The 19,333-nt window shown below is 47.3% G+C and overlaps 1 protein-coding gene across 2 annotated transcripts in view; it reads right to left on the bottom strand.

The window, feature by feature from the left end:
- Positions 1-19,333, bottom strand: part of MED16 (mediator complex subunit 16) — a 170,407-nt gene that overhangs the window by 99,821 nt on the left and 51,253 nt on the right. For both annotated transcript variants that reach the window (XM_085636892.1, XM_085636893.1), the window contains exons 4-6: positions 10,163-10,332; positions 8,755-9,186; positions 5,835-5,940 (exon numbers count right to left, since the gene is read on the bottom strand). In XM_085636892.1, the coding sequence (XP_085493018.1) occupies positions 5,835-5,940; positions 8,755-9,186; positions 10,163-10,332 (708 nt within the window). The remainder of the gene's footprint in view (positions 1-5,834; positions 5,941-8,754; positions 9,187-10,162; positions 10,333-19,333) is intronic.

Genomic DNA, 19,333 nt, shown 5'->3' with positions numbered 1-19,333 from the left:
CGTAGGGTCTGCGAGGTTCAGGCTTGTATTTCTTTTCGATCCTGGGGTTCAGCACCCGTGCCCTGGTTGTTTCTTTAAAAATGTCTTTTGCAGGTTTTAGAACTCCTTTTAACATGGGCAGAGTCTTGACAGTTTTTTCAGAAGAGGCGAAAGTGTCCACCAAGAAGTCTTCTTCGACAGTGTCAGAATGGAGTTCTACTCCATGATTGGCAGCAGCCCGTTCTATGAGGGCATTAAAGGCAGCAGTGTCCTCTGTGGGAGATGTCTTTATGTTATAAAGCTGCGTGTCATGGGTATCTGGTGCGGTACCCTGGTCGGTGGGGTCATCCCATGCCTGATCTGGGTCTTGCAAGTGATCATCAGGATCGACATCCCCAGGGTAGGTGGCATCATCCCCTAGATAGTCCTCTCCTGCGTCTGCCTCTGAAGGCGTAGGAGAAAAGGACGGTGGATCCTGATGGAAGGGTTGAAAGTGTTCATGAAGCACTGGCTCTGATTCTGCCGGCAATTTGTGTTTGAGAGGAATTTTGTAGGAGTCCAATCCCCTCTCTGGCGTGATTTTCCGCTTGCGGAGCATCAACCTACCAGTGTTGGCGTCGATAAATTGTGGCTGTGAACGCTCGAAATCCGTTCGTCCAGTGGATGGGGACTGTGTTTGGCGGACGCGTGTCCGAATTTCGAACATTTTTGGCGCTGTGGGCGGCGGCAACCCAAACGTGATGTTGGCCGGCGCCGAGTGTGCCTTCGCAGCCTTGTGCGTGTCGGGGCCTGACATAGAGTGGAGGGCTGCCCATTCTCTGATGCGTTGCAGTGATGCCGAGACCTGTTGCACGGTGAACGCAGATGGCTCCTTGGAACCGACCGGCACCTTGGAGGTAGGCGTCGAAGCGGCATCTGACTTCTTTGCAGTCATGGGATCATCGATCCGAAGGGAGGCATCGACGCTCGTCGGAGTCGATGACCTGGCAGGCGCCGCCGTCTTCGACGTCGATGCCGACGGGGCGGCCACCTTGACTTTGGTGGTTGGGGCCGTAGTCTTCGGTGCCAGAGGCCGAGGCGCCTTGTGTGGACCGAGGGCCTTCTTCTTTGGCTCGACACCCGTATCCGCTGCGGTGAGCTCGGCACCGAAATCCCTTTTTGCGCGGTCGGAGCCGATGACCTTTGTCGGCGTCGAAGGAGTGGAAGGCTTCGAGGCCTTCAAGCCGATCATAACCAGGTTTCACTTTCGGTTTCGATGGAACTGGTGCGATGGATGGTTTTGGTTTCGTTGAAGGGAATCCAGTCGTCTTTGATAATAATGGCTCTTGCGAAGTGTTCGAGGCCGGGCCTGGAGGCGGGGCCGAAGAACCGTGAGATTGATCTTGGGTAAGGCCCGAAGGCGATCCCTCGACCTGAGCCTTATGACGACTTATTTTTTCGGCCTCCGTATGGGCGGTTTGGCCTAGCTCTTCGCTAGAGCTATCTTCCTCGGCCCCAAGGGCCTCATAGTAGTCTCCTACCTCTTCGACGACTTCTTCTCCCTGAAAGATCACCTCATCGTCGTCTTCCGATCGGGAGTCGTGTTCGGAAGCGGGGCTGGAGTCTACGTCTTCCACGCTCTCGGCATCCTCGTCTTCGGTGCTAAAGATGTTGGCTGGGGCAGGCGCCGATTGCTGCGCCTCTAATCTCGCTGCCCGTCGATTCCGGAGTTTTCTTCGAGCGGAATCGGGCACAGGCCATACATTTCGACTCATCGTGATCCGGTGAGAGACACTTGTTGCATACCGGGTGGACGTGGATGTGTGGGTATTTCGCGTGGCATAAAGGACATCTCTTGAAGGGAGTCCTCGATTCCATCGTCGATCAAAGTTCGATGTTTGGACCAAGCAGATCCAAAAAGCTGGAAGAAGGTGCTAAAGCACTAAAGAAACTAGTCGATACCGAACGGGAACAGTACCGACGATAACTAATGGCCTTTTGGCCTTAAACTGAATTTTCCTAACTTGAGCTAAGATAAGCACATCCGAACCCAATGGCGGAAAAAAACAATCTGAGGATGGAGAGGATGCCCATGCGCACTGTAGTCCAGGGGAGGAGCCACCTATCTCGTGATACTTCAAAGACTCTTCCAGGACAACAATGTGCAATCATCCGGACCCAACACTAGGCGGCGATCTATGCACAGATATGAATTCAGCAGCCCACATGCCTCGAACCCATGGTTTATAAATACCTAAGAAGTAGTTCATTCCACAGAAGCGCCTATTCCATCTGGGAAGCCATTTGAAAAAAGTGACTCCCCAAGTATCATTGTATGCAACCTACTTTCACCTGTTCCAACACGTACACCTAATCCTGCTGACTAGTTTTCAGAAGACAGAACTCGGATAAGAGTGAGAGGGTTCACTTGACCCTCTGGCACCCAATAGCCTAAACCAAGCCATTCAACGTGCTGCAGTAGAAACTTACATTTTGGCAAATTCCAGTGACAAAAGGGTAGACTGGAAGGCACAAGTAAGGCTCGCATGGCTCGGCCAACAGCCACCAGTTGCAGCAGCTGAGGGCAACCTGTTGTTATTCAGATCAGAGTGCGATGATATGATAAGAGCTTAAAAGGAATTTTCATCATACCAGTGGTACAAAAGAGGTAGCAGCAGTAGAAAAACACACAGTTTACCATGCCCCAGTGCAGGCTTCTCACAGGTTCAGGCGTTCAGCAGCGATGACAGCATCACTTGTGCTCAGAATGAGGGGGGGGGGGGGGAAGAGTCCGAGAAACACGCACACAGGAAGCCTAAGCAATACATTCTAAGAATCTTTGCAATCTTCCTTCACATGAGGTATAGCACAAACAACAGCAGTGCAACTTTCCCTCAAACACACAACAGGCACAGCAGAGTGAATGGAATCTTCCCTCACATAGAGAATGGGTAAAGCACAGGCAGCAGAAGTACAACTCTCCACTCATCACAGATACCACACAGGCAGTGAAGGCGTATACAATACACAACATGTACAACGTACACATCACTAGTGGAAGACTTAGAGACTCACCAATCAGGTGCATCAGAGGCAGCAGGAGTGCAACACTCCGCCACTCACTGCAGATACTGCACAGGCCGTGAAGGCTTCAACAATATGCAACACGAACAACACAGGAATCACAGTGCCAGCCTTAGGTGCATCACAAATAAAAAACAGGGGGATGCCCAATACTCGCTGCAGCTCTTGGGCTGGCAAAATATCCATAAAAAGGTGGGCGAGCTTGGGACAAACTACTTAGCATCATTTGCTATCCCAAACAAAACAAATGTGATTGAGGTGTCAACTTAATTACTTACGGCGACGTCAATTTAACCAAATAATAAAACCATATATTTTCAAACCCAATTGTTGGCGCTTCTTTCTTTTTTTATGCCTTTTTTCAAGTTAATAAAACATTACGACATCCAATTGACAGCGTCACGAATATACTCAAACACTTATTATTAACACATAACAAAATCAATGTCAATTTTGGCTTCTCCCAACCATATCTTTCACAATAGAATTAACAAATATATTGGTGGCTCTATTAGTCCTATTACAGAGGTTTAAGAGCCAACCAAAAAATAATATCTGGGGACACATAGTGATTTCTTTATATCTCCTAATACAATATTCCATCAAAAATTGGTTAATTCATAATTTCCATCTGTGGATTTACTTCACCAAGAAGGGAAATGGTTGATGCGTTTCTGCCTTTTAAGTCTTTAAGGCTTCATCAGGACCAGAGAGAAAGGGATCACCAATTAGTCCTCAACATTCTCAAGTAAAGTGTAAACACGGGACTATGATCCAGCCCAACCCATTAATGGTCGCTGGTGTCCAGAGCAGATAGGTGAAGCAGGAAGAATCCACGCTGTACCCCATATAACGTTCCATCTGTAGGAGCCACGCAGCTGTGTAACTTAGAGTGTTGCACAGGGTTTATAATCCACTGTGGAACGAGGAGAAAAGTCTTCCTCTGCGATTGAGTTTGAAAATATAGGGATTTAAGATGTTTGTTGGATTGACGTCGTCATACGTAATTAAGTAGGCACCTAAAAAGCATTCGTTTTGTTTGGGATAGCAAATGATGCTAAGTAGTTTCTCCTGAGCTCACCCACTTTTTTGCTCTGAATTTTGGTTTCAAATTTCTCATGTGAACGTCACATTCACCACAGAGGCACCCGCCCAAAGGCTGCTCCACATTATTAGTGGCATTTGGATGGATGAATTAAATTATTGCCAGAACCGTCGCCACTGAAGGCATGCCTGCTGACAGAAGGTCAGACATTACTTAAGTATTGGACAATAGTTATTTAATCAGCGCCTGCACGTATGTGCCAAAAGTCAGTGTAAATTGCAGCTGGGCGAAGGGCACAGAACTTTTTTATTTAAGCCTGCATGTTTAATGGAAATGACAGTCTGCAACTTTACAAGTCAAACAACGTTTAACAATGCATGCGTGCGCAGTGTATCCTGATTCCTCAAGAGATAAAATTATGAAAAAGCTAAACGAGCAGGATGTGCACAAATTACTGGAAGTTTGAATGCTTAATAACAGCATTGACACTAAAAGAGGACAATTTCATCCGACCTCAGTAAAGATGAGCAGTCTGTTTATACATGCCATGTTTTCATTATCCAATGGAAGAGTGGCAGGTAGGATTTAAAGATGTGACAACCAGCACTCAGAAAGGCTTTTTGCTGAAACGCGTCTGCCTGGTCAAAATAAATTATAGCTCTGTGCCCCTAACAGTGCTCCGAATTTTGGTTTCAAATATATATTTCAATATATGTATTGAGACTATACCTAAGGCTAAAGAATGCTTCATTTACATTGCCACAGTGCCAGTATTTACTGGTTATGTTTTGAATGCAGCCCATTGGCTAAATTAATCAATCCAGGATTTGTAAAGGGTGGCAAGTCATCCATGAGGGTCTTAAGGCGCTGAATGAAAATGAGTTACTTACCTGTAACTATGGTACTCCAGTATTGGTATCTTTCATAGATTGACATGCTTGAATCATCCCCGTCGTCGTAGTGGGAGACTCCCACTACGACGACGGGGATGATTCAAGCAAGTGAATCTATGAAAGATCCAATACTGGAGAATGTAAGCACAGAGATTACGTGATTTGCTCAGAATCACAGGATGTTAATGCTGACACAGAGACTTGAACCTGGTTCCCACCAGCTCCGACGTCTGCAGATCAGGCTGTTACGCCACATCCTCTCCCTAGGCAAACAATGCCTTTGCATTTCCTTCATTCAATAAAGGCTCCCTTTGCACCTTATACTCGCTCTTTCTGGTGTACAGAAGTGTCTGAGTCTGGGAAGGGGTTCATTAAATGAAAACCAATGTAAATGAGGAATTCAAGCCTTAGGTATTTACACACACACAACCACCCACCCACCCACTACCTTGGGATCCCCAAACGTAGGCGGGAATATTCAGTGCTTATGACTTTGATGAGGATCCCCTGGAAGAGAATGAAGGCTTGCACAATACACAACACGTACAACATAGGCATTTCCAGTGAAAGCCTCAGACTCACCAACTCGGCGCAAGCAAAACAATCAGCAATAAAGAAGCTTCCTGCATGCAGTCTGCACACAGTCTTTAGGCAGTGGTGGTGGGGATGGGGGGGGGGGGGGGGGATTGTGGGCACTTTCCAATCCTCCCCCTTTCCACCTTCTCACTCAGATCTACCAAAACAAATGAGTCTTCTACAGCATGAAGCTCCAAAGGACCACAAGACATCAGGCCCAGCCACGCACCATTTTTCTAATTCTAAAGAACGCATTCTTTACCACATGCAAAACTCACCCACAGGAGACAACTGCTGGAAGATGTTGTTGACAGGCAGGCCCTCCTTGCGCAGTGACCAGCACTCCACGATGCTGCTTGTCTGGTTGGATGCACAAAGCAATACCTGCAGCACAGGAAAATCAGAGAGGACAAACAGGGATGGTGAGCCCCTTGCATCTCAATGCTACAGCTCACCTTACTCACTTTCATTAACCAGGCTTACCAAAGGAACCAATTACCACCAACAGTGGTGAGGAAGGAAAAGAATGAGTGTGTCACAGAGGCTTCATACAGCAGGGGTTCTAATGTTCCACGACTTAGACCCCAAGCACCGCTCTGTCAATGCACCTCAACAACGGGTTCCGAGTGCAGTGATTTAGAGTATCATTTGAAGACAGGCATGGGAATTACGAGCTGCATATCCTAGAAACTGTAGTATATCCCACTTACAAGAGTGCCTCTATGTTGATTGCGGGTCTCAAGCTTGTATGCTCAGCACAGGTCCAAGAAAGCCAGATCTTCACTGTAACCACTATGTACATTGGTCTCATTTACATTAACTGGAAGTGCACTCATCTGAGGTGGAGAGCCTGAAAAGCCGGGACAAATGCCAATTTGGAAGAATATCAGGGCTAACCTTCTTCTGTAGTTCGGGGAGCTCCAAGCCCCTGGGTTTGAGAGCATGTATTGCCAGTAGATCCCAAATTACCATCCTTGGGATGTTCTCTTCATGGAAATATATCAATTAACGTAAAGGTGCAGGTAGGAGGCCTGCTTTGTGTGCTCTGTCAAACCCTACTCCAGCTCTCACTATGCCTTTGCCTTTTCAACTCTGTCAGAATCTCATTACCCTCTTATCCGACCCCATATCTAAGTCACTGTAAAATAATTACTCAATGTCAGCCTGGATTTGTCTTCCAACCTCACCCTCTGCATCAGCGGCCCCAGTGGAGCCCCCCCTCCATGAAAACTGTTTTCTCATTCACTCTTCGGCCTCTCTCCTAAGTCTTCCCCCATTCTTCTATTCCGTCTCTGGTCTTTGAAAGTACAACTGCAGTACAACATAAGAAAGGAGTTCTGAACCACAAGCATCAAGCGAGGTCAAACCATGGCAGGTTGCAGCTCACCAATGCCCTCTAAAAAGAAAAATCGGAGAGATGCTTACACTGGCTGTTGATGCGGTTGCATGAACATGTATGTAGCGTACACAGATTTGTGCTTTCTACTCTTTCCCTGGCTGTCAAACTCTATATCTGGCCAACAAAGTTTGGCTCAACATCTGGCTGAGGATATGATGATATTGTGACAGGGTCAAAATCAGATAAGGGAACTTTGGCAGTTTACCACATTGCCAGACTGTGGAAACTGGCGAGATAAAGTGAACCGTAATGTTCTTAACTGAACCTGCCGAGCAGGTTCAGATGATCTAAACCTCTAGGTAGAAGCAGACATTGGCCAGCTCCCTTCAGAGCGGAGGAGGAGCAGGCGTTAACATGGGTAGGGACAGTGGATTATTGACTTTGCACTGATGCACATTAAAAACTAAAGTCACCTGCTGGTAAACTTGAAGTACCCACTGCATCTGCATGACTGAAAAACAAAGTTGGAAGGTTTGCTCTAGATCAAGATACTCAGACTGCCGTTAGAATTAACTAGTTTTCCGAAGACACAGACAAAACCTTGACTCAATCAAGGAGAGATTTACTGCCTCAGGATTGGATGTACTGATGGTTGCTTTGGGTACCCATGTCACAGGGCTGAGATGAACGCGGGACAAAGGGGCTTCTTGTCACAGCCTCTATGTATTCAAAGAAACATTCCAATGGAGGCTCATGGGATAATCTGTCACAAACATGGCAGGTGTCTCCTCCACCATCTGACAAGTGCAACGCAGCCTGTGGCACCTGTACTCAGACAGACAGGATATCTGCCAAGATCTGACAGGAGTATCTCGTCTGCCAACCTCTACATAAGATTCTCGGCTCTGCAAGCCTGTCGAATCCCAGAATGTGGTGGACTTGTTTGTAATAGCCCCGTCACAGTACTGTGAGGACTGAGGTAGGGGTGAACAAGTCATGCAGCACCACTGGATCATCTTTTATTCTTAGAGACGCTTGCAGATTTATGCACACACAGGTTGTTAAGCACTCCTAAACAGGAAAAGGTGGTCGCTGAATAGGGGTGGAAACATTCTTACCTCTACTGATGTGAGTTACGTACTCAAGTTCTGAACCACATACTAAATTACCTGCCACTATGGGCAACAGCTTTTGTACTACAACAAAGGACAGGGCTCTCTCCAGCACTGGACTCTTCCTGAAACCAAGATCATCCCACACAACTCTGCAAAAATGTGGCACGCCTTTCCCATTTGCCATTTTCTCATTCCAGTACTGAAAGTTGTAGACATGTCTACTAGTGTACCTCAAGACAGCCTATTTTACAAATGTTGCTGATGAGCTTAAAGCTTTGAGTACTGTGGCCAACATGCAGCTCTGTCAATGCACAGAGTTATCTGTTGCGCTCCCACACAGAGCATTGCTAAAGAGCAAAGACTTGCCTGCTGTGACACTTCGGCCAGTACAGTGGCCAACACACCGCTCTATCAAAGCGCCAATGCTTACCTGCTTCGGCCCTTCTTCCGGTTCTGTGGTCACACGCAGCTCTGCCGATGTGCCAAGACTTAAGTACTGTACCTTCTTCTCCAGAGGTTATAAAAAGCTCACACAACCATCAGTGGTTCAACTAAGGACAGGGGATCCCCAGGAGATGGCCAATCACCCCAGGCATCCTTTTTAAGAGGAGAGCAAGTCACATACACACTGAGCACCACCATCTAAGAAGACGAAGCAGAGGTAGCTTTGGTGAAATTCCAAACTCTCAAACCCCCAAAACATTGCACTGGTTTTATCATTACAGCTATTCTTAATGAGCTCACCTGCTCAGACATGTCTCGGGCGAGGAACTTGAGGTGTGTGACGGCTGGGTACTTGTCCTTGCGCACCGGGTCTGTGGTGCAGCGCATGAAGAGTGAGGGCAGGATTTCAGTGTCAATGCGGCATTTCTCATTCACCACACCTACGCACACCTTGTAGAATTGGACTGGTGATGTACTGCTGCCGTCGGATGTCGCCACCACAATGTTGCCACCCCCGGTGAATGCGATGTCCGCCAGAGCCACGCGGCACCGCAGCCGACACAGGCTCTCTGTGGAAGTCAGCACCTGCCCATTGGGCTTCAGCAGCGAGACCGTGACTAGGCCACTGATGGTGACTGCGATCCAGCCCTCCATGGGCTTTCCACCAAAAAGAGTGAGGGAGGGCGAGAACTTCACCCGAGAGAACTTGTCCCCAAAGCTTGAGGCGCCAGACTGGTACAAGGAGAGAAGAGCAAGAAATAAAAAAACATGTGCAGTGCTAATACCATCCAATGAGCAAGTGGGTAGAAGCAAGGCTGCTCAAAGCAGGTGAGAGTGCACCATGGGTAGGAGTACAGTCAGTAGGAGCAATAACGCTGCACAAAATGGGTGGGAGAACTAGGTGACAAAAACCAAACATTTTTACTGCACAATTTACATGGATGAACACTATGAGGCCTCATCAGAGCTATCCTTCGATATACACCAATGTACCGCATAAGGCATTGGCAGAGCTATCCCACAGGCTTAAGCTTTCAGAGAGCAAGACCATCTCTCAGATTAGATATCCAACAGCTCGGGTCACAGACAGAAGAGCACTCGCTCAAGGCACTAATATCAAACACACTCCGCTCACAGAAAGGAGAGCAAAGGCTAGGATGCAGCCAATCCAACAAGCTGGGGTCACAGACAGTAAAGAACTCACTCAAGACACTGATATCAAGGAATCACTGACTGCAAACAGAAGAACTGTCATACAGGTGACAAATATTTAACAGCACCAGGTCACCGGTGCACAGGTTACATCTATTCAACTGACTCGCGCAGAGACAGCAGTGCCAGGGAGCAGGTTCCAGACATCCCACATGCTAAGCTCACAAACTACACAGCCATCAGTGAGGCTACAGAGATCCAACCTGGTAACACGTCACAGCCAAAAGATTCATTGCCCAGATTACAAATAACAAACAAATTCAGGTCAGACAGCAGAGCCATCAGTGAGGGTAAAGAAACTGAACATAAGTGGGGAACAGACAAAGCTCTCACTTAAGATATGGATATCCAACCTCCTCAGGCCACACACTTCACACAATCACTCCTGAGGTGACAGACATCCGAACAGACTGCGGCTCATTCAGCAGGCTGCAGATATAGAGGCGGCTTGAGGCATGCACAGCACTGTCCTGCTCACAAATGCAGCACAACAAACCTTCTCCACATGCAATGCCAGCTTGACTCCGTTGTGTAACCAGGAGAGGGCTACGATGGGGTCTCCTTCAACCCCGCTGCTCACAGTGTTCTCCCAGCTATTGGCCAAGTGATCAGTCATCCCCCAACACTTGATCTGTCCGTCACCATCTGCCGACAGCAGCCTGGACCCTAGGAAAGGTGAACAGATCATGCAGTGTCAAAAGAAGATCAGACCACAAAGGTGTACAAACACGCAGCCTGCAGAGAAGCAGGAGGCACACACTCTAGTGTTTGTGGGTGGAACCTCCAAACAACAAGCATTGGCATAGCCAATAGGTCTCGCCTTTGGGACCTTATAACTGTTTAGCCATGCAACAGTTGATGTTGTTGCACCAAGGATATTGTGCTGCATAACTAAATACTTATAAGGTCCCAAAGGCGAGACCTATTGGCTATGCCAATGCTTGTTTAAATATATCTGTTGTTATGAGGTACCAGGCCCTCACATCTTCTTCTAGTAATTCTAAAGCGTATGGCGTGCAGCATTCTGACCAGGAGAGGCGGGCAAGCCAGCAAATAAATAGGGAGCGCCAGGCTGGCCCGACGAGCCGGGACATAGAAGAAGTCTTATACAAATAACACAACTATCTTTTGTTGACATTTTTAAATGTTTCAATGTAGTGCAATCGATTCCATTACTGCACTGGGTGACGTACTGAAAACTTTTCAGTTATAAACCTAAACTTACAAAGAGTCAGTAAAAAACACCACTCTTTCACGATGCCCTGATGATGTTGCCATGAGTGAGCCAAAGACTTTTTAGTGGGTGAATAATGTGGGCAATTTTATTCCATAAATATGGAGCGACACTGTGATCCTCTAAGCCATGTAGGGGCAGTGCTGTTCTTTTGTAGAGTTCATTCTCTGCACCGTAGTACTTCTAGATGCTCTCGAAATTGTTAAGAAATATGATGCACAACGAAGAAAAACTGATTTGCTCACAGTGGGACAATTTAGGGATCTGCTGCGAGTTGCAGATGCACGGGTCCTGAATTCACCAAGTCCATGCGGTAATTCCACCCCTGTACAGTACAATCACAAGTTTAGGGGCCCAGTTTTGGGAATAACCCCGCAGCTCCGGGTTTGCAGGCTACTTTCGGGCACCTTTCTGCAAAAGGTAGATGGGAGCGGGGGAGCAAAGCACGCTGGGAGGGTGCATGAGGGCGGGCGGCTGAGAGCATGTGTCATGTCCCCGCGTGATGGAGGAAGGGGTCGTGTGAAAGGTGCCCTTACCGGGTGCGGAAATGCATCTGGCAAAATTGTAGCAGGAATTATAGCAATGAGAAGTCAGTGCCGGATGGAATCGGTGCCTCCGACGGATGGGGGAGCGTCTGAGCCCAGATGTCCCTGGCACACAGTAGTTCATTTACTGTACCGTCCCTCCTTCTCTCTAGTGTTATATAACAGAAGCTAGTCCTTGTGGTTAGCTGACCTACATTATCACACAGTATTCAATAAAACAGATTTAAATAAACGCACCACAAGCTAAATCAATCTGACACCACATACGAAGCATTACTCCTTAGGCAAACCAACTCACCTCATCGCAGCGCCCAAAATACGTTGTGTATGTGAATATGCACCGAGCAATCCAGTAAACGGCACATCTGGAGTTACTTTCCATAATACAAAGGTAAGTGTAAGGCAGAGTGCTCTATTTATATGTTAATAGCAATGTGCTCCCTGACTCAGTAAGGGGAATAGTGAGGTCGGAGGTCCCCGGATGCAACTTGCCAGCAAGTTAAAAGCTGCACATTTGTGAAACGCAGCTGCAGTTCTTAGGTTCACTTTTACTCACTTTTTAAAACATTCACACACAGTTCCAGTGGGAGAAGTTCAAGGGGAAACAGAAATTTCGGGCTTGCCAGTTGACATTACTTTTAACAAGATGCTGCACTTCTTTTTCTCTTCAAAGTTGCATTAGACAGGAAGGGGGAGTCTGCCCTGGGACCTTGGCTTGCCTCTATAATGACGTTGCAGTTCCACGGAGCACGGGCCGAGCCAGACATGTAACCAGAGTCTGACTCGAGCCGTCACTGGCCCGCCCACAAACATGTATCATTGTTAATTTTTTTACAAAATGCTTTTGAAAGTATCACCGACAACACATAAACAAACAAATTAAAAAATGTATGACCAACAACACATAAGAAGACAATAGAACATGCCGGGTCAGAAAAAAATCACACGTAATGGATGCATCGCCTCCAACCCGTGAGTGGGCCGCGCGTGAGAGAGGGGGGGGGAGCAGGAGGTGAGCAGAGTGGCACGCGCTCGCGCTTAGGAGAGCAGTCTGCTCATTTTCAAGCACTGCACTCGTGCTTGTGGTGCATCGCTGCTCAATCCCGCAAGGTGGATGCTACCACAAGCACGAGTGTGTGATTGAAAATGAGCAGAGCGACGGCTAAAGGTCCTCCTATGCTCTGCATGCGCGCTGCGTAGGCGAGACCTAAAAACTATTCAGTGATGGGTGGAAGTAACCTGCATGCTGGACAGGTGGGCAGTGTGTGATCACTTAGGTGCCTGTACCCCAGGGGAAAGACCCCGAAGCCTGCCGCAGGCGTAGACACAAGGAGCCAGAAGAGCAACAGACATGCTCTGACGCTGTGCGAGTCAGCTGCAGGCGGGGCAGATCCTGTCAGTAAGAGTACATGGTGTAGGCAGGGCATGCTTGGGGGTGTGGGCAGGGCTGCACAAAGGACTCGTAAAAAGTGTGTACATTGAAATGCAATACTGACAGGCTCAAATGCTGTGTGGGTGGGACATGTGCAGATGCAAATGACATACAGGTTGGGCTCACGCAGCATTGTACAAGGAGGTCCAGCAGACACTTTCTGCTGTGGGAGCCACCAATATTCAGCTTTATACATGTTGCTTATTTATCTTGCTCTGGGGATATCTCAATCATAAATGGAAGGGGACGCTCGGTTTAGAAGTCTAGGAGAGTGGCACATCTGGTGTGATCTCTCATTGGAGTCAACACTCTTCCAACAGCAGCATGGAAGCAGGGTCAAAGCCCTTGAAGAGTGGCTCCTTGCTGCGAAACAGCTCATTAAGGGAAGGAAATTATAATAAAGCTACCCCTGTAGTATAAAATCTTCACTGGATACATCTTCCCTGTCGGCTTCTCCTTCAAGGCCAGCTGCATGGCTTGTAAAGCAGTCAACAATAAAATCTACCACTGTACCTAATGTCCAAGATTAAGATTTCTGAAAGGCTACGCAAATGCAACAACATTTCCACCCTACAGATAAAGTGCAGAAAAGAAGACCCTATGGCAGGCCTTCAAACGCTGCACCTAGGCTGTGAAATACAAATGTGTCTTTTCTGTAGGGTCACAAAAGATTTTTCGCCTTTTTCTGGACCCTATTTTGCTGACTTTAGGACTCTTTTCACATTACCATTTTTTAACAGTAGTTACGTACCTGTGCTTCTGCTCTAAAATGTGTGCTGCACATTGGAGCTTCCTATTTTGCTGGTTAACTTCCCTAAAAGTCTACTGTAAAGTGTACTAACTGCATTGGAAGTTAAATGTCATATGTGGGCTGCTGCTTACATTCACACCACCCACATATGTGACAAAAATATATTTCTGCCAGATGCACCATTGTGCTCTTACTAGTTTGAAGTTTAAATGCACGGTAGTGGCACATGGCTGGGAAAAAGACACTGCCATGTAGGGAAAGCCTTTTTTCATATATTCATAAGTTACCCTTAAAGTGCGCCTCATAAGCCTACAAAGCAGGGTGCTAATACATACCAATAGTGCCCACTACATATTAGCGTTAGTGTGCTTTCACAATTAATTAAACCCAAAAGATATCACTCTATAGGCCTCGCTGGACACTAACCTAAGAAGACTAAGTGGAATAAAAATCTTTATTTTCTTCCTCTGCTTCAGAAAGGGCTAGAAAAATACTTCCGTTATTCGCTGCTTAGCTTTTAAAATCTAGCAAAACAGAACAAGATGACGTACCAAGTGCTGAAACCTTTCAAACACTCGCCCCCAGTCAAAAGATGTTGGTTGAATTCATTGTTCTTTCACTCACCATGCTACCCCAGTTTGGACCAAGCCATATGCACATCAGTCTTGACCCAGCCTGAACTGCCAGGCCAGGTCCTCCCGGGTTCGCCCTATGCAGCCGAGGGTATGCACAGACGTGGGTCCCTTGCTCACTGTGCCACTGGTTCCAAGCTAGCCTGGCTGATGAGACGTGATAACCCGAAACTGGCGCCTGGATGCTTGTTTCCGGTCCAGGGAGCACCTGGCCTGGCAGTTCGGGCAGAACTGTTCCCATGAGGAGCAGGGTCAAGACTGGTTTGCATATGGCTGGGTCCAAACTGGGGTGGCATAGTGAACAAAAGAACAATGGCCCGCCCACAAACATGTATCATTGTTAATTTTTTTACAAAATGCTTTTGAAAGTATCACCGACAACACATAAACAAACACATTAAAAAATGTATGACCAACAACACATAAGAAGACAACAGAACATGCCGGGTCAGAATAAATCACACGTAATGGATGCATCGCCTCCAACCCGCGAGTAGGCCGCGCGTGAGAGGGGGGGGGGGGAGGGGGGGAGCAGGAGGTGAGCAGAGTGGCGCGCGCTCGCGCTTGGGAGAGCAGTCTGCTCATTTTCAAGCACTGCACTCGTGCTTGTGGTGCACCGCTGCTCAATCCCGCAAGGTGGATGCTACCACAAGCACGAGTGTGTGATTGAAAATGAGCAGAGCGACGGCTAAAGGTCCTCCTATGCTGTGCATGCGCGCTGCGTAGGCGAGACCTAAAAACTATTCAGTGATGGGTGGAAGTAACCTGCATGCTGGACAGGTGGGCAGTAAGTGATCACTTAGGTGCCTGTACCCCAGGGGAAAGACCCCGAAGCCTGCCGCAGGCGTAGACACAAGGAGTCAGAAGAGCAACAGACATGCTCTGATGCTGTGCGAGTCAGCTGCAGGCGGGGCAGATCCTGTCAGTAAGAGTACATGGTGTAGGCAGGGCATGCTTGGGGGTGTGGGCAGGGCTGCACAAAGGACTCGTAAAAAGTGTGTACGTTGAAATGCAATACTGACAGGCTCAAATGCTGTGTGGGTGGGACATGTGCAGATGCAAATGACATACAGGTTGGGCTCACGCAGCCTTGTACAAGGAGGTCCAGCAGACACTTTCTGCTGTGGGAGCCACCAATATTCAGCTTTATACATGTTGCTTATTTATCTTGCTCTGGGGATATCTCAATCATAAATGGAAGGGGACGCTCGGTTTAGAAGTCTAGGAGAGTGGCACATCTGGTGTGATCTCTCATTGGAGTCAACACTCTTCCAACAGCAGCATGGAAGCAGGGTCAAAGCCCTTGAAGAGTGGCTCCTTGCTGCGAAACAGCTCATTAAGGGAAGGAAATTATAATAAAGCTACCCCTGTAGTATAAAATCTTCACTAGATACATCTTCCCTGTCGGCTTCTCCTTCAAGGCCAGCTGCATGGCTTGTAAAGCAGTCAACAATAAAATCTACCACTGTACCTAATGTCCAAGATTAAGATTTCTGAAAGGCTACGCAAATGCAACAACATTTCCACCCTACAGATAAAGTGCAGAAAAGAAGACCCTATGGCAGGCCTTCAAACCCTGCACCTAGGCTGTGAAATACAAATGTGTCTTTTCTGCAGGGTCACAAAAGATTTTTCGCCTTTTTCTGGACCCTAATTTGCTGACTTTAGGACTCTTTTCACATTACCATTTTTTAAAAGTAGTTACGTACCTGTGCTTCTGCTCTAAAATGTGTGCTGCACATTGGAGCTTCCTATTTTGCTGGTTAACTTCCCTAAAAGTCTACTGTAAAGTGTACTAACTGCATTGGAAGTTAAATGTCATATGTGGGCTGCTGCTTACATTCACACCACCCACATATGTGACAAAAATATATTTCTGCCAGATGCACCATTGTGCTCTTACTAGTTTGAAGTTTAAATGCACGGTAGTGGCACATGGCTGGGAAAAAGACACTGCCATGTAGGGAAAGCCTTTTTTCATATATTCATAAGTTACCCTTAAAGTGCGCCTCATAAGCCTACAAAGCAGGGTGCTAATACATACCAATAGTGCCCACTACATATTAGCGTTAGTGTGCTTTCACAATTAATTAAACCCAAAAGATATCACTCTATAGGCCTCGCTGGACACTAACCTAAGAAGACTAAGTGGAATAAAAATCTTTATTTTCTTCCTCTGCTTCAGAAAGGGCTAGAAAAATACTTCGGTTATTCGCTGCTTAGCTTTTAAAATCTAGCAAAACAGAACAAGATGACGTACCAAGTGCTGAAACCTTTCAAACACTCGCCCCCAGTCAAAAGATGTTGGTTGAATTCATCGTTCTTTCACTCACCATGCTACCCCAGTTTGGACCAAGCCATATGCACATCAGTCTTGACCCAGCCTGAACTGCCAGGCCAGGTCCTCCCGGGTTCGCCCTATGCGGCCGAGGGTATGCACAGACGTGGGTCCCTTACTCACTGTGCCACTGGTTCCAAGCTAGCCTGGCTGATGAGACGTGATAACCCGAAACTAGCGCCTGGATGCTTGTTTCCGGTCCAGGGAGCACCTGGCCTGGCAGTTCGGGCAGAACTGTTCCCATGAGGAGCAGGGTCAAGACTGGTTTGCATATGGCTGGGTCCAAACTGGGGTGGCATAGTGAACAAAAGAACAATGGCCCGCCCACAAACATGTATCATTGTTAATTTTTTTACAAAATGCTTTTGAAAGTATCACCGACAACACATAAACAAACACATTAAAAAATGTATGACCAACAACACATAAGAAGACAACAGAACATGCCGGGTCAGAACAAATCACACGTAATGGATGCATCGCCTCCAACCCGCGAGTAGGCCGCGCGTGAGAGAGGGGGGGGGGAGGGGGGGAGCAGGAGGTGAGCAGAGTGGCGCGCGCTCGCGCTTGGGAGGGCAGTCGGCTCATTTTCAAGCACTGCACTCGTGCTTGTGGTGCACCGCTGCTCAATCCCGCAAGGTGGATGCTACCACAAGCACGAGTGTGTGATTGAAAATGAGCAGAGCGACGGCTAAAGGTCCTCCTATGCTGTGCATGCGCGCTGCGTAGGCGAGACCTAAAAACTATTCAGTGATGGGTGGAAGTAACCTGCATGCTGGACAGGTGGGCAGTAAGTGATCACTGAGGTGCCTGTACGCCAGGGGAAAGACCCCGAAGCCTGCCGCAGGCGTAGACACAAGGAGCCAGAAGAGCAACAGACATGCTCTGACGCTGTGCGAGTCAGCTGCAGGCGGGGCAGATCCTGTCAGTAAGAGTACATGGTGTAGGCAGGGCATGCTTGGGGGTGTGGGCAGGGCTGCACAAAGGACTCGTAAAAAGTGTGTACGATGAAATGCAATACTGACAGGCTCAAATGCTGTGTGGGTGGGACATGTGCAGATGCAAATGACATGCAGGTTGGGCTCACGCAGCCTTGTACAAGGAGGTCCAGCAGACACTTTCTGCTGTGGGAGCCACCAATATTCAGCTTTATACATGTTGCTTATTTATCTTGCTCTGGGGATATCTCAATCATAAATGGAAGGGGACGATTGGTTTAGAAGTCTAGGAGAGTGGCACATCTGGTGTGATCTCTCATTGGAGTCAACACTCTTCCAACAGCAGCATGGACGCAGGGTCAAAGCCCTTGAAGAGTGGCTCCTTGCTGCGAAACAGCTCATTAAGGGAAGGAAATTATAATAAAGCTACCCCTGTAGTATAAAATCTTCACTGGATACATCTTCCCTGTCGGCTTCTCCTTCAAGGCCAGCTGCATGGCTTGTAAAGCAGTCAACAATAAAATCTACCACTGTACCTAATGTCCAAGATTAAGATTTCTGAAAGGCTACGCAAATGCAACAACATTTCCACCCTACAGATAAAGTGCAGAAAAGAAGACCCTATGGCAGGCCTTCAAACCCTGCACCTAGGCTGTGAAATACAAATGTGTCTTTTCTGCAGGGTCACAAAAGATTTTTCGCCTTTTTCTGGACCCTATTTTGCTGACTTTAGGACTCTTTTCACATTACCATTTTTTAACAGTAGTTACGTACCTGTGCTTCTGCTCTAAAATGTGTGCTGCACATTGGAGCTTCCTATTTTGCTGGTTAACTTCCCTAAAAGTCTACTGTAAAGTGTACTAACTGCATTGGAAGTTAAATGTCATATGTGGGCTGCTGCTTACATTCACACCACCCACATATGTGACAAAAATATATTTCTGCCAGATGCACCATTGTGCTCTTACTAGTTTGAAGTTTAAATGCACGGTAGTGGCACATGGCTGGGAAAAAGACACTGCCATGTAGGGAAAGCCTTTTTTCATATATTCATAAGTTACCCTTAAAGTGCGCCTCATAAGCCTACAAAGCAGGGTGCTAATACATACCAATAGTGCCCACTACATATTAGCGTTAGTGTGCTTTCACAATTAATTAAACCCAAAAGATATCACTCTATAGGCCTCGCTGGACACTAACCTAAGAAGACTAAGTGGAATAAAAATCTTTATTTTCTTCCTCTGCTTCAGAAAGGGCTAGAAAAATACTTCGGTTATTCGCTGCTTAGCTTTTAAAATCTAGCAAAACAGAACAAGATGACATGCCAAGTGCTGAAACCTTTCAAACACTCGCCCCCAGTCAAAAGATGTTGGTTGAATTCATCGTTCTTTCACTCACCATGCTACCCCAGTTTGGACCAAGCCATATGCACATCCGTCTTGACCCAGCCTGAACTGCCAGGCCAGGTCCTCCCGGGTTCGCCCTATGCGGCCGAGGGTATGCACAGACGTGGGTCCCTTACTCACTGTGCCACTGGTTCCAAGCTAGCCTGGCTGATGAGACGTGATAACCCGAAACTGGCGCCTGGATGCTTGTTTCCGGTCCAGGGAGCAACTGGCCTGGCAGTTCGGGCAGAACTGTTCCCATGAGGAGCAGGGTCAAGACTGGTTTGCATATGGCTGGGTCCAAACTGGGGTGGCATAGTGAACAAAAGAACAATGGCCCGCCCACAAACATGTATCATTGTTAATTTTTTTACAAAATGCTTTTGAAAGTATCACCGACAACACATAAACA

Source organism: Triturus cristatus, chromosome 12, assembly GCF_964204655.1.
Source record: "Triturus cristatus chromosome 12, aTriCri1.1, whole genome shotgun sequence".
NCBI lineage: Eukaryota > Metazoa > Chordata > Amphibia > Caudata > Salamandridae > Triturus > Triturus cristatus.
The sequence above is the reverse complement of the archived record's forward strand: the minus strand, read 5'-3'. Positions and strand labels throughout refer to the sequence as shown.